Genomic DNA, 14,609 nt, shown 5'->3' on the forward strand with positions numbered 1-14,609 from the left:
CCGTGCCAAAGGGGCATGATCAAGGTGCCCAGCATTGCTATGGTGCCTCTTTTTTGTGTTCTGCGGTGGCCCGATCGGTGCCAGGTTGTGCGTTTGCCACGGCCCTTTCCTGCCCATCTGTATCAGGCCTTAGTCCCCTAAAACTTGGCAAGGACATTAATGGGGCCACTAGTGGCAAGGACATCAATTAGGGTGTGTATCTTGGGGTTATTTTGATTTTTAAATTGGTCAGTGTATATTAGTTAACTAAAAATGTCTTTCAGTCTGCTGTTGTGTCCTTAAACATCATGTATCTCCAATCTTCCCTACAGAAGAGGCAGAAGGCAGGCTGGGGATATTTTCTGCACAAGGCCTCTAGTCAGCTTCATAGACTGCCTCCCTTGCCATGACCCAGAACTCTTCAAACACTTCAGAAAGAGATGATCGCACTGCCCCTTTCTGTCCTTCCAGTACGGGATGAAAACTTTTAAGGTCAGATTTTATTGCTTGCCTCCATGCCCAGGTCAGAGGCATCCTGAATCTGATCCAGAATTCTCCCATATTTTGCAAAGAATGGGAAAGTCCCATTCTTTCAAAAAGTGCAGAAGTCCAGTTCAGGTACAGGATGCCTCCAACCTGGATGGTATCCCATATTCCATTGCAACATCCTATCTGAAATACCACTGGTAATGTGTCCTGCTACAGTCCTTCACATTTCAGATCTAATGTTATGGAGGAACACGTGGAACTCCTGCACATCAAGATAATATTCAAAATGGCTTGATAATCAACAGAAAATTGGAAACCAAGTTTGCAAATATGCATATACATATGTGTGTAGTAAGCAATACTGGAAGCAAGGTTTCTCTGTACAAAAAGAGAAACTTTACTATGGTTTTTATGGCTGCTCTGTCATCAGTACTCTGATAAATTGCCATGTGCCCGCAATCTCCATGCCATAAGCACATATAATAAGTTTGAATGTATATAAAGGACTCACCCTTTTAATGTATTGCACCACCTCTTGAATATATGACCGAATCATTTCTGTCTTCTCCCTGGGAGCATGATCGAAAAAGATTCATTCCATTCAATTAATTCTTATCTCATACCATCAGTATACAATATGCTGATTCGGCCCCAAACAGTCTGCTTCTAAATCATAAATTATTTTAGCTAAGAAAGTTCAGTTCAGTTCACCTTTATTACGGTCATAGACCAGCACAAAGTTAACTAAGGAAAAATTAAAATTAGATAGCACAGAAATCACTAAGTGTTTTGTACATAAGAAATTGCTAAGTGGTTGAAATTTTAATCATAACGCCCACAAAAATTAAGGGATGGGTTTTGTAAGCTCTCCATATTTGTGTCCATGTGTATCATCATTTACATGGGTATGCACTACTACAATTTATCATAGGCCACCTTAAATATCACTCAATTGAAAGGTGAAATTCAATTTTTCTAAATATTCAAGTATTGTAATAATAAGCATGGCAAACCTCTTTCAGACCAAGCTGGATTCAATTTGAGACACATTTTTGGGCCTATATTTCATTGGAGGGCAGAGCCTTAGGGAAAAAAAAGTGAGACCAAAAATACCAGCACATGTACCCAGGACATGTTTACATGTGAAAAATAATATATGTACCCGCCTCATTGTCCCTGCGATCCAGCCACACAGGGAATGTGAAGCAGAGGTCTTTAAGACAATTTTAAATTTCTTTAAGAAAAATGCATCTTTTACCCCAAACCTTTCTGTAAAATTCGAATTTTACAGCATGTGACCAATGCTCTGAGGCAGCTTCATTGTTGAGCCAGGGATGGGAGGATTTTTTGGTGGATGGGACTGGTTGGATACAGCAAGCCTGGTGTGTGTGTGTGTCACCATGTTTTGTAAAAAATTCAGTGAGATGAGTGGTGAGGGGTTAGATAGTGCTTTATAATAATTGGGGAGGGGCTGTATGTACCTACCCTTGCATCTGGTGTGGAGAAAGGAATACCCAGACATACAATCCAAGGCTTTAGTATCTTTGATGAACTTTCCGTATCTTCAGGACATAGTTCAAGGTAAGAGCAGAAGTCTGTACTTACTCATCCACTTGACTCCTATCCTTTGACTTAGCTTCTGTGATTTTCTCCTGTCTCTTTTTGTCCATCTTTTTCTTTAACTCTTTCTTTTCTCTGCAACAAACAGACTTCTTTTTAAAAACTAGACAGGAAAAGCAGAAGAAAACTAAGGCTGACAGTAGAGACACAAGTATCTATTTGTTTCATTCTGAGACAATTCCTCCTCTCTCGGTGAGTCTATGAGAGTTTCCCTGCACATTTTGACCATTTGTTTGCATTTTGCTATTTTTATAAAGATTAATTTGTGAAAATAAAAACCCTGTTTTGATTACATAAAAACACAAAGACATTTTTGTGTAAAAATAACATATTTGCCCATAAAAATGTATTGTGTAAAATACACATTTTACTGTGCACAAAAAAAGTTTCCATGCAGCACAAAACAAATTTTCATAAGTTCTGAAAAATGTGAAAAAAATTGTGTTGCTGACCATTTTCTCAGTACAGTGTCTTGACGCTTTTCTCATGCAGTATGACAAAATTGGAAAGTCTTCTCTACACCCCAAATTGACAACACAGATCTATGAATACAGAAAGTACTACTGTCTACCACTGGCTGATTCCATAGTGACTATGGGGTTGTGCAGAGCGCCCCTAAGGGGCGTCCTACAGCCGCCTCCATCTTCGCCAGATCGGGGCTGCAGCAACTGCACACCGTGGCCCTGATCTGGCCTTTCCAGGGTGCAAAAAGGAGCTGCAAAAAGCAGCTCCTTTTTGTGCCCTGGAAAGGCTACTATAGCCACCGCAATGTGGCTTCATGGTGCTCCTTTGGTGCTGCATCATCTAAGCACAGTGCCAGAGGAGCACCGTGAAATTGTGCATCATGCCACCATGGACGCCACACCCCAACTCTGCCCTCAGGCCAGCCTTAATGGCCAGTTTGCACAGGCCCTAAGTTTAGAACTGAAAGGAGGAGTTTGTGTATTTACAATATGCCTCACCTTTCACAGATTTCTTTAAGCTTCTTCATCTGATTGTTCTGACACTCCTCTGCTACATCAGTCAGCTTCTGAATGAGCTTGGGGAAGGAAAATATAGGCAGGTCAGGAAGATCCAAAAGCTACCTTTTATTGTTAGATATTTTGGTGGTTTAAGAGTTTAAGCTGCTTGAGTCCCAGTCTCTCAGGAGGGGAAGGCCCACAACTCAGTAGTAGAGCCCATGCTGTGCATGCAAAAAGTTCCATGTTAAATTATTGGTATTTCAAAGAAAGGCTAGGAATTCCTCCTAAAAACTCTGGAGAGATGTTGCCCATCCATCTGTCAAGGTTTGCTTTTTGGGTTATTATTATTATTAGTATTAGTATTAAAGTTGTGGATAGTTGAATCCATGGATGCAGAATCTGTGGATATGGAGGGCCAACTGTATGATTTTTTAAAATTAAGATCCTGAAAAGTATTAGTGGCGCAGAAAAAAATTAAGTGTTCACTAGGGATGAAAAGACCATTTGGGGAAAATAATTGAAAATTGGTTTTAAAAAAGTATTTGTTTTTTAGTATTAAAAAAAACCCTGACAGGAGGAATTCTGGATCACAGTGAATATTTGCATCTTGGGATTTAATTTATGCAAAATTTGCTCATTTTTTGTTTATTTGTTTTTGGCTAGTATGGTACAGTGCTTTGAGTGTTGAACTAAAGGGTTGTCTACACAGGCCAAAAGGGCCAGCTTCCCCTCAGTCTCATGTCGTCTAGTTCAGATGATACAGGTCAAAACCCCTGGAGGCAAGATTGGGCCCAATCCTGCTAGACCAGATGAAGATCCACAGTCTTTACCTCAGGATAAAATACCCTTTGTTTTGTGTGGAAGTTCCTAGAAACTCCACTGCAAAACCTGGCTGTTCATACTGCCCCCCTTTTGCTCCTTACCTTGCCGGCCATGACTTTCCCTTAAAAGCCCCCCAACCCAATGCCACATCTAATGTGGAAATGAGGTGCCTGGCTATACCCACATGGCCATAGTAACAGTGTTCCTGGCTTCTGTCTTCTACTACTTTGCACTCCAAAATACCTATTACTAAACTGATTGGATTCCTGTTTCAGCCTAGAGGACCACCTCATACATCGTGCTTAACTCAGCCAACGCTGAGGATGCAGCTGTAACAATAAAAGCTACTTTGGAACAATATACGCATATCACTTTGCTGTTTATAGCTTGTGCTCTGGAATCCATTTCGAGTACACATAGTTTCACAGAAGGTTGTCTGGCACAAGCATGAACTATCTGGAAGACATTTTTTTAAAACCGATATCAAAGCTCTTGTTCTATAAGCTATGCTAATTTAATTGCTTATTCTGGAATGATTTTTGATAATTGATGTGGAATAAGAAATCAGGCATCTTCAAAGCCACAAAGTGCAGGATCCCCAAAGATTAACCCAAATGTCAAAACAATATTATGACTCAACAGTTTTAGTTAGTTTGAGCAGATGTGAAAGTTGGCAAGATTTGCCTCCTCAGAACAAGGCATAATAGTATTGTTAAGAATTAGGAAAGGCAGAGGAGAAGAAGAAGTCAGTATCATAATAGTGCCTTTACAGCAAACCCATTTGGAATATGATGTATATTTCTGGTGCCGCATGTTTGTTAGTTTTTAAAAGGGGGGACACTTACTCACACTCTTTCTAAAATGCCCCCCAACTGCTGCAAATCCACATTTTTGCCAACAGTAATAGGGCAAGGGGAGAAAGACAGAACTATATGGTGGTTTATATGTTGTTCTTTTTTTTTAAATGCCTCCATGCAAATTTATGGATATTTGACACAACTAGCTCTTCCTGCAATGTTGTCATCAGAGCCCTTCAAAGAACATGGGGTGTTAGGGTGTCATACATACCAATTTAATATGTGCTTGCTTCTGGTATTTTTCACTATAGTATTGTTCTTGACGAAGATTAAGCAACTGCTGCTGCTGTTTTTCCTTCAACTCTATTAACTTTTGACTCATTTCTGAATCAAGGGTGGCCAACTCTTGTTCAACTGTTGATGAGCTGTGATCTGGGCTGCCAGTTTCACCTCTGTAGAAGAATATGGATTAACAACGGTAATTTACACAAATGGTGAGAGTACTAGCCACAAATTCGGTGTATACAGTCTGCCCTTGCCTTAGGCGGGGGATCCATGCCAGACCCCCCTTGCACAAGGCAAAAAGCGCGTATGTTCGAGCTCCATTTGCCGATTCTCTCGGCGGCTTCTGCATAAGCTAGAAGCCTCCTATAATGAGCCTGCATATGCCGTGGGCTCACTGTATATGTTTCTGTGTTTCTGTGAGTGTGTATGTCAAAATATCTATATTGTGACTCAGCTCAGGTTGAATGCATAGATGTTTTCTGGATCTTGCAATTGTCTTAGAATATACCCTGGGTTCAAAGAAATCATATTTAGAAATGAAACTTTCCACTCACATTGAACCATACTACATTACCTAGAATAACACAATACCATATAAATGTATGCCTGGACTGAGAAATTTTGCTTCCACATTTTGATGAAATCTGCATTCAGTATTATGGTCATCTGCTTCTTAGAATGGTTCTACTGTCAAGAGCCATACAATGCATAATAATGTCATGCATGCAACATGGAAGTAGCAACTTCTGCTAAGATGGCTTTCCATTTTGAAGTACAATGTCTATCTCTGTCCCCACTCTTATATTGTAAGGTTCATATTAGTTGAGCAGATATAACAAGTTTTTCAACGAGTGGATCTTTCACTAACTCTCTTAGCAGCCCCACAGTCCAGAGCTTCAGAATGGTGATGCCATTAAATACAAGATCTTAAGCATCAAATAGCGCCTTTCAAATAAAAACACCAAGTCTAACAAGTGAAGGAAATACATAGACATACAGTGTGCCCGCATCATACACAAGCGCACTTTACGTGGCTTTCAGCATACGCTAAAAGCCACACTGAGAGAAGGGGTGGTGCGTCCCATAAGGAATAATGGGGTGCACTCCACCACACCGCCATGTGCACAAGCCCCATTCATTTAAATGGGGCTCGCGCATAGGCAGACTTCCCTTTACACGGGGGAGTCTGGGACAGGATCCCCCGTGTAAAGGAAGGGCAGGCTGTACTTCAAGGCAGCACTCTTGCCTTGAGATTGTTCCTTCTCACTTTGAGGACCAGAGAAGGGGCTCCAGGCCCTGAGATTTGGCCAAAGGCATCATTATGGGGGCATGGGGGGTATGATCTGCACCAGGTAACATCCTAAGAGGAATGTGACACCACTGCTCCACAAACAACTGCCTTCTGGTAGAAACACGCTGTGTCCCTTTAAAACACTGAAGAGATGTTGTGAGTGAGGCAAGGTTCGGGGGGGGGGGGGGGGAAATGAGTGGTGCTGGATTTTATAAAATAAATTAAAATGTTAAAATTCAAAACCAACATTTTTAATATATATATATTTAACAGTATATATTTTTTTAAAAATCTAAAAAATCACATCTTACCAAATGTTCACTTTTGCCCCAAGAAACTCTGTACGTGTAAATACATTTAAACTGTGCATATGTAATTTAAAGGTATAAGTTTGATTTTGTTAGTTGTTTATGTCACAACTATTAACATTATATTCAAGGATATATACGAATTACAATTTATGAGATTCTGGATGGTGTGGTAAGGGAGAAGGCCAATGAGGGGGTGAAACTATGGGTTACTGCATGGGGAGAAACCAATCCTAGTGGCATCACTGGCTCTGGGAACCTTTCCGGGGAGGAGGAGATGCTTTTGATCAGTCATCTCTATTCCTTTTATAACTGCTCCACTCCAGATATAAGTATCCTGATGTGAAACTATTTAGTGGCTCCCAAAGAACAGAGTTCACCAAAGGCAAGGGGTCTGTCAAAGGAAAGCAAGCTGAGCAGAACAACATACAAAGGCGAGGGGAAGGAAAATAATTTTCACAAAATGGAATCTGAGCGACAAGATCCCAAAGGACCAGTGTGATATTTTTGGCCTTTGGGAAAGAACTGCAACTATAAAGGAATGAGGTGAGAAGGGGAAAGCAACAAATGGGGCATGTGAAATAAACAGAGCCACAGCAAGCTAAACAGTGACCATTTAAAAATAAAATAAAAATAAAACCAGGTCAATGCAAAAGATATACGCCAGTCTGCACCTTAACAGATAATCAGAGGTGTTTACAGCTCTATCCAGGTGCAAAGCTTGTTGCCTTGGAAACCACAGAGTCCAAAAAGGAGAGCGTTTACATAAGGCCACAACTATTGCTTGAGAAAGACCCTCTGTGCATCTCTCTGTGTGGGGAGAATTGTGCAAACATGAGACACTGAAATTCAAACCAAGAAACCCAAATCAACATAGTGATCAAGCCTCTGAAAGGGGAAAATGTGGAAATAGTGACAAACACCTATGGAGGTAGGAAACCAATGAAGCCAATGGCAACAGCGAGATCCACGCTGACCTCTGGTGTAGCTGGGTGACTGTGGCGGACTAAATTAAAACCTACGACTGAATAAATCTGAAACAGAAACAACCCCAAAATAGACTGCTCCATCCTTCCCAAGAGGACACAAATAGAGCTATGAACGTAGCTACATATTTAAATGCATATTACTCTAGAAATATATGTGAATGCAGAAATGAACAGAACAGGCTGCTGAGTGAGAACCATGATGCCATGGCCTTGTATATAAAAAGATTGCTTGATTTATTATGTGAGTATGAGGTATAAAGTTGTTGCAAGAAGGGGAAACTGGAATGTTGAAGTATATGCTGACTGGTGTAGTGTTTGTGGAGATTTGCAAGAGGAATTTGAAACTAGACGGACATGCAGCGAGATAATCTATCTCATCCAGGAATCTCTGGAGTTGGGAGGCCACCACAAAACCAAATACTTTGCCCAAGAATGGTAGGTTGGACACTGGTCAATAATCATCCATTATAGAGGGATTCAGGGATGGCTTTTTAAACAAAAGCTTTGCAACTGCCCCCTTTAGGGTTGTTGGAACTCTGCCTTGTTGGAAGAAGGCCTTAACCACCCCTTCACCCACTCATCCAGTCCCCTTCTGGCCAGTGTTATGAGCCAGGAAGGGCAAATGTCTAGCACACATGCACTTCTACTGCAAAGACTATGGTCCATGCCCTAGTGGTCTCGTGATTAGATTACTGTAACCTTCTCCTGGCAGGGCTTCCTCTCGCACACCTCCACCCTTTAATTTCTGTCCAGCATTCAGCTGCATGGATTATTTCAGATGCTTGCCATTTTGACCATGTTTCTCCTCTATTGTCATCCCTTCACTGGTTCCCCTTCCCCTTACGCATTCAGTACAAACTTCTGTTGCTGATTTTTAAAGCCCTACATGGGCTGGCCCCGCCTTATTTAGCTGAACTTCTTTCTCCTTACATCCCCACTCGTACCCTCCGTTCTAGTAGTCAAGGTCTCCTGTCCCAGCCTAGGATTTCCACTGCCCCATCCTGGATTCATCCTTTCTCACTTGCTGCCCCTCACTCCTGGAACTTACTTCCCTCACAAGCACAGCTCATCACTTCCCTAACCAGTTTTCAAACTGAGTTAAAGACCATATTGTTTAGGGAAGCATTCCCAGGGAGTCTGTGATTGTTATCTGATTGTTTTTTATATTTGATTAGATATTTTATATTTGATGTTTTTAACTTGCTTCCTTTTTACTCAATTCTATTTTATAATATTATCTATTGTTTTATCTATTTGTTATTATCCTTCAGATTATACGCCATGGGCAGGCTTTATATATTCTTCGAATTTATTGACTTTTTGTACAGCGCTGTGTACATCTACAGCGCTTCATAAATAAAGTTTAATAATAATCATAATCTCCAAGGACCCTGTTACATCCTCAGGTTGCCATCGATACCATAGTCAATGGCAGTGGTATCACTAGGTGCGGGGGATTCAGACCGCACCAGATGATACCCTAAGTGGCATGACACCACTGCTCCTCAAACATCTGCTTTTGTGCAGAAACAGGCTGTGGTGTTTGCCTGTGCCCCTTTGCTGGAGAGATGGTTTGAGTGGGGTGAGGTTTACTGGGAGGAGAAAGGAGAGGCCCCAGATTTTAAATTTTAAAATTTTATTTTTAATTTTTTTTAAAAAAATAATTTTAAAACTTCTTTAAAAAATCACATTTCACCAAATTTTCACTTTAAACACGTGACACTATCTATACATAAATACACTTAGGTGGTGCCTATAATGTCGTAATCTAAAAGTATAATTTTAATTTTGCTATTGTTCATGTCACATCTATTACCATTACCTTCAGCACTATACAAGAATTACAAGTATAGAATTAATTAGTACAGAAACATGACTAAGGATTCAGTATGGTGTGATAGAAGAGGAGGTCAAAGGGGGCATGGCATCATGAGTTACCACTCCAGGTGATGCCAAACCTAGTGACACCACTGTTCTGTGCTACAGAAAACCACTGAAAGGTCCAGTAGAACCTACAGGGACACACCTGTCCAATTTCCAGCATAAGTCAATTCTTCCACAAAGGCAACCAAAGCAACCTCTGACACATACCCAGGTCTGAAGCTGGAGTGAAATAGATCTAGAAGATCTATTTCATTCAGGAAACCCTGGAATTGGGAGACCATCACTCACTCAAAAACTTTGCCCGTGGAAGGGATTTGGATATTGGCTGACAAATCTCCAGTAGAATGTGGTTCAGGAAAGATTATTTTCAGTAATGGCCTTGCCATAGCCTCTTTTACGGGGTCCACAAACCAGTCTTGCTATACTAAAACATACATTACTCTCCTTAACCACTCATCCAGTCCTTCTCAGGTTGCTTTTATGAGACAGGAAGGGTATGAGTCCAATACGAATGTGGTGGCAACATGTGGAGCAGTGGCAGGGGCAGTACACCTACAGAATCCCTGTTTTGTTCAAGCCCTGTTCTGTGCAAACCAGACATCTCCAGATATTCAAATACAGCAGATTCTGGTGAGGGTCATGGAATCACAACCACCCTGCACCTCTCCCTCCCTATCCCCTAGTCCTTGTTTGCTGCAGCACAGATAACACACATGGACAGAGTTGGGAGAAAGTCAACACACATGCATACACATGCCTTCATCCAACCAGATTTTGGTAATACAGGCCAGCTTGCCACACTAATCTAAAATCAGTTTCTAGATTTTTGATGTTCCCCCAATTCCTGACCTGACATTGAGAAGCAGTACAGCGTGCCCACGTTATATGCAGGCGTAACTTATGTGGCTTTCAGCACACGCTGAAAGTTGCACCAGGAGAAGGCTCGGCACACCCCAGAAGAGGTAATGGTGCGCGCACTTGTGGTGCTTGCACCATGTCGTGGGCATGAATGAGCTCCATTCTTTTGAATAAGGCTTGAGCATACATGGAATTCCCCTTACTCGAGGTCCATTGTATTTTCAGCCTAGGGGCTTGCTGCCTAACTCCCTAGGCTATTTGAACTGCAGGGACAGTTTGGGGGCAATCAGCACTGTGAATATCTCCCTAGTACCTTGGTGGTAGCATTGCCTCTCTATTCCATATTTCCTTCTAGGTTGCTCCCTGCTTTACTTCCCCTTCCACGTTTTCCATATCCTTCATCTTTTTTGTATTGTTAGTAAGATAAGTTATTTAAAGCACTGTCTTCCCCCAAAAAAGAGAAATGTGAAGGCCAACTTTGTTCATTAGAAGAGAGGCAACCTCTATAGGACATACTTTTTCTTACTGTCTCTTTTTGCTGTTTTCTCCAGCACTGCCCTCCGTCTCAGGTAGTCATTTTGGATTTCATTATACTTTGCTGTATGCTCTTTTATAAGATCTGTGGTTTTCTTGTGGTGTTTCTTCACAAGATCCTTCATTTCTTTGTAGTGCTTCTTCTGAAGTTTTACAAATGCTTTCTGTTGCTTTAGTTCCTCAATCGTTTGTGCTTCAACCTCTGCAATAATGAAAAGAAATGTCCCATTGCTGTCACTATTAGGCATTTATACATTCATAGGAACCTTTAACTAAGCCTTAAAATAAATGCACTGGAGCAGGGAGTTGAGAAAATTAAAAATGTTGCTCTTACGCATCTTAGCCATAGTTTTTTTACAGTGACACAAAGTAACATTTGTGCATGTGGCATTCAAGAAATTTTTTCATGGTTCAAGACAAACAGAGCCAAGTATTTTCTGGTGAAAAAAAAAATTCTCCATGTGAAGTAGCCATGAGTCTAAGTTCTACTGTTAGTTTCAACTAGAGTAAAGCTACTGCATTAATTGGATTTACTTATTTGTTGATTCACCATTCAACAATTTATTCAGATGTCTATACTAGTTGGAACTAAACAGCAGGACTGCAGCCATGATGTGTGAGCCAGTAGATTTGTACAGAGGGAATTTCTTTTTAAAAAACAAGACAAAACAAAAATACCATTTTTGGACTACAACTCTCAGAATATTCAAAACCAGCATATCTGATAAACCAGCTATGGGATTCTTGGATTAACACTTTACAAAAGTAAACAGTTTCCAGACTCTGCACATACTTATTTTGAGGAGCAGTAAGGCTTCTGGAGAACTGGCTCAAAGCATGGACACCCAAACTCACTCATCACTTCCCCTAGTGGCTGCAGCAATGGAGTACTGTAACTTCATTGAGAAGATTTTGTGAACTGGAGCCAAAATGATTCAATAACCTAATCCTTAAATCAGTGTGGCGGTTGATGGGAGATGAACTCTAACCTCTGAAAGGCCACACATTACCTACAAATGTCTCAAATACTGTCCCTCATTTATGACCTGAATCCGTGAGCTAAGACATCCTCACCAAAGTAGTAGGCTTTGCAACACTGGCAGCCACCACTGGCAGAACCAGTCACTTTGTCTACAGTAGAGAAAAGCTTCAACTTATGGCTTATCAATATGTTTATGTTAAGGTGTCTAAACAAAGTGTGTAGCACCTGTATGGAATTCTTCCCATCAATTTATGCAGAAATGCAGTGGGACTCTCTGTGTTGAGAGCTTTGATGTGAAGTACTGCTTAGAATACTTTTCAATATGTATTTATTTTAAAGATTTCCATACCACTGTTCTGAAGTAAACACATCTTCCTCATACCAGTCTCCTTTGGCAGTAGGAAGGGCATTAGCGTGCAAAGCAGGCATCCATATCCATGCAGGACACCACTGGCAAGGTCATTTATGTGTAGAATAATGGGAGTGTACACTGATACTTGGAAACATTAGGAGTGACACTTCCCATCCATCCTAGAGCTAACTGGCTATAGGTGTACATGGTCTCTGTAATGTTTAGGTTGGAGCATGGAGTGTTGACAGTGCAGAACTCCTCTTTAAAGGTGTGGTGGTACAGAACTGAGCTCTGAACATCAGAGAAGTCTGTGCCTGATTCCAGAGGAACTCAGGAAACTCATACAATTGAGAATCAGTTTTCTGAGGGTGCTCCCACTCCCAACTGTCAAGATTTAGCACCATCACCTTCTTGACATACAAATACAGAGATTCTGATGTATCACATCTAAACGTTTCTTACCAGTCAGAACACTCTGAATAAGATCTTCTGTTTTTGCTGGCACTTTCACGGAACCTAGATGCAAACAATAATGATAATAACAGCTGTTTCATAATGGCAAATGAAAGCTCAAATAATAGGTACCCTGGTTTTTAATGTGAGAAACAACCTTTAAATTATACCATCAAACCTTTTAAATTAATACAGGCAGTATATTCATCAATTCATTCATTTTATCTGTTAGCACAGGATGAGCAAATGTTTCAGATGTTATTGAATTGCAACTCCTATCATTCACCACCTCAGACTATATTGGCTAGAGATGTTGGGAGTTGTGGTTTCAAAACATTGGGAAGAAATACACATTCCCTATCCAATTTAAGACATATCCCAGCAGGACATTTAAATGGATAGAGTCGTGTCCTTATCTATTCCTGACTAATATATATGTACATAAGTATTTGTGGATTCCAAACACATATCAACAAGTGAACTAGAGTCCTCAAAAGCTTATGTAGAATTGAATTAGGCTTAAAGGCTGCTTCTTTCTTTTTATACTAATTTGGCAGGACATGGACCCTACGTCTCCTTTCCCACACATATGGCACTGGCATGACCTCCCACTTTAATGAAGCCATTCATAAAGCAGTTTTAGTATATGCCTATATGCCACACAGATTAGGACAGATGCTAAGTGGATCAAAAACAGCCAATATATGCTCCAGAGGGATGTCTGGCAACTGGTATTCACAAAGTCAGAGACTTTGTCAGAGATGGAGAAATTGGAGAAGAGGTTAGTGGGGCTGGATTGACAGGCTGTTGAAATAGCTCTGCCATTATCACCAAAACTATTTCAGTAATTTTCTATATCAGGTTAAATGGGATGCAAGATGGGGCAAAACACTCAGGATGGTATTCTAGTAGCTGTTATGGTAATGGTTTTCCTGGTGGCTACCAGCCATTATGTCTTATCCTCACTTTTCCATAGATCTCCTACATTTTTTCCTGCTTTGAACTCCAGGGCACTTTCACACAACACAATTATAGTGCTATGACTGTACTTTTAGATAATAAGTTTAGGGAATGGATGTTTGGAGATTCCCAGCCAGAGAACTCCTCTAGTGCTTCTGAGCAAACTACATACCCCAGGATTCTGCAGGATGGAACCATGGTAGCTAAACTGGAATCACAGAACCAATGACAGACAGCAGGCCTGCTGTCTGTCATTGGTTCTGTGTGAAAATGCCTAACATATTATTTTCAGCTAATCTCTGTTTCCCATATCAAAAACACATTCTACATCCACTCATTTTTATATAGTGTATTTCAAAATTTGCATTTACATTTAATCTTCTTCTCTTTCAGCCTGTTTCTGTAAATTAATCTGTATCCTGTTTTTTTTCGATTTTCTTTCCAGCAGCAATATTCTTTCAGGTTAGACTCCCACTTTGGGGGATTATTGAGCAGCCCTGTACTTGGGGGGGGGGGGGGCTGTTGCCAAGGGCAAGTGGAGCATTTTGACCCCTGCCCACAACCCATATTGTTAACTATTTCTGTTTAAATTCTGGTCAGAATTCCTGCCATCCTCTTATCCATCTCTTTTCTCTTTGACTATGTTGTCATTGTGCCTACTACATGCCAACCAGCCTCCCTGAGGCAAATGCTGCAAACTGAAGCCCTTCTGTTTCTGGGATGCGAGACAGCACCTACCTTGGTTGGCTACTTTTCCTCCACCTGTTTTTTGTAGTTTCTGTTTTAATCTGTGTGGCACATATGAAAAGCGAAGCCTCTTTTTGTCAAGATGGGGGTTCCATCAGTGACTATTTTTCTACCTGACTGCCAGAATCACAGATTTTCTCATCTTTGTAAGGGTGCTTTGATACTCCAAGATACCCTGTTGTGACAATGGTCCATTGCTGTGAAATATTTCCAATTTAGGGACTTTTCTGAGGGGTGTGCGTGTGTGCATGCAAGAAAGCCCTCCTCCAGAAAATGATGTGTTTTGTCCAAAAAAAC

General features: G+C 40.8%; 1 protein-coding gene across 2 annotated transcripts in view; it reads right to left on the minus strand.

The window, feature by feature from the left end:
• Positions 1–14,609, minus strand: part of PLCB1 (phospholipase C beta 1) — a 547,711-nt gene that overhangs the window by 58,376 nt on the left and 474,726 nt on the right. For both annotated transcript variants that reach the window (XM_042445107.1, XM_042445106.1), the window contains 6 exons: positions 12,615–12,668; positions 10,801–11,020; positions 4,941–5,121; positions 3,051–3,127; positions 2,074–2,163; positions 980–1,037 (listed from right to left, as the gene is read on the minus strand). In XM_042445107.1, coding sequence (XP_042301041.1) covers positions 980–1,037; positions 2,074–2,163; positions 3,051–3,127; positions 4,941–5,121; positions 10,801–11,020; positions 12,615–12,668 — 680 coding nt within the window. The remainder of the gene's footprint in view (positions 1–979; positions 1,038–2,073; positions 2,164–3,050; positions 3,128–4,940; positions 5,122–10,800; positions 11,021–12,614; positions 12,669–14,609) is intronic.

This window comes from Sceloporus undulatus, chromosome 1 (assembly GCF_019175285.1).
Source record: "Sceloporus undulatus isolate JIND9_A2432 ecotype Alabama chromosome 1, SceUnd_v1.1, whole genome shotgun sequence".
Taxonomy (NCBI): Eukaryota; Metazoa; Chordata; class Lepidosauria; order Squamata; family Phrynosomatidae; genus Sceloporus; species Sceloporus undulatus.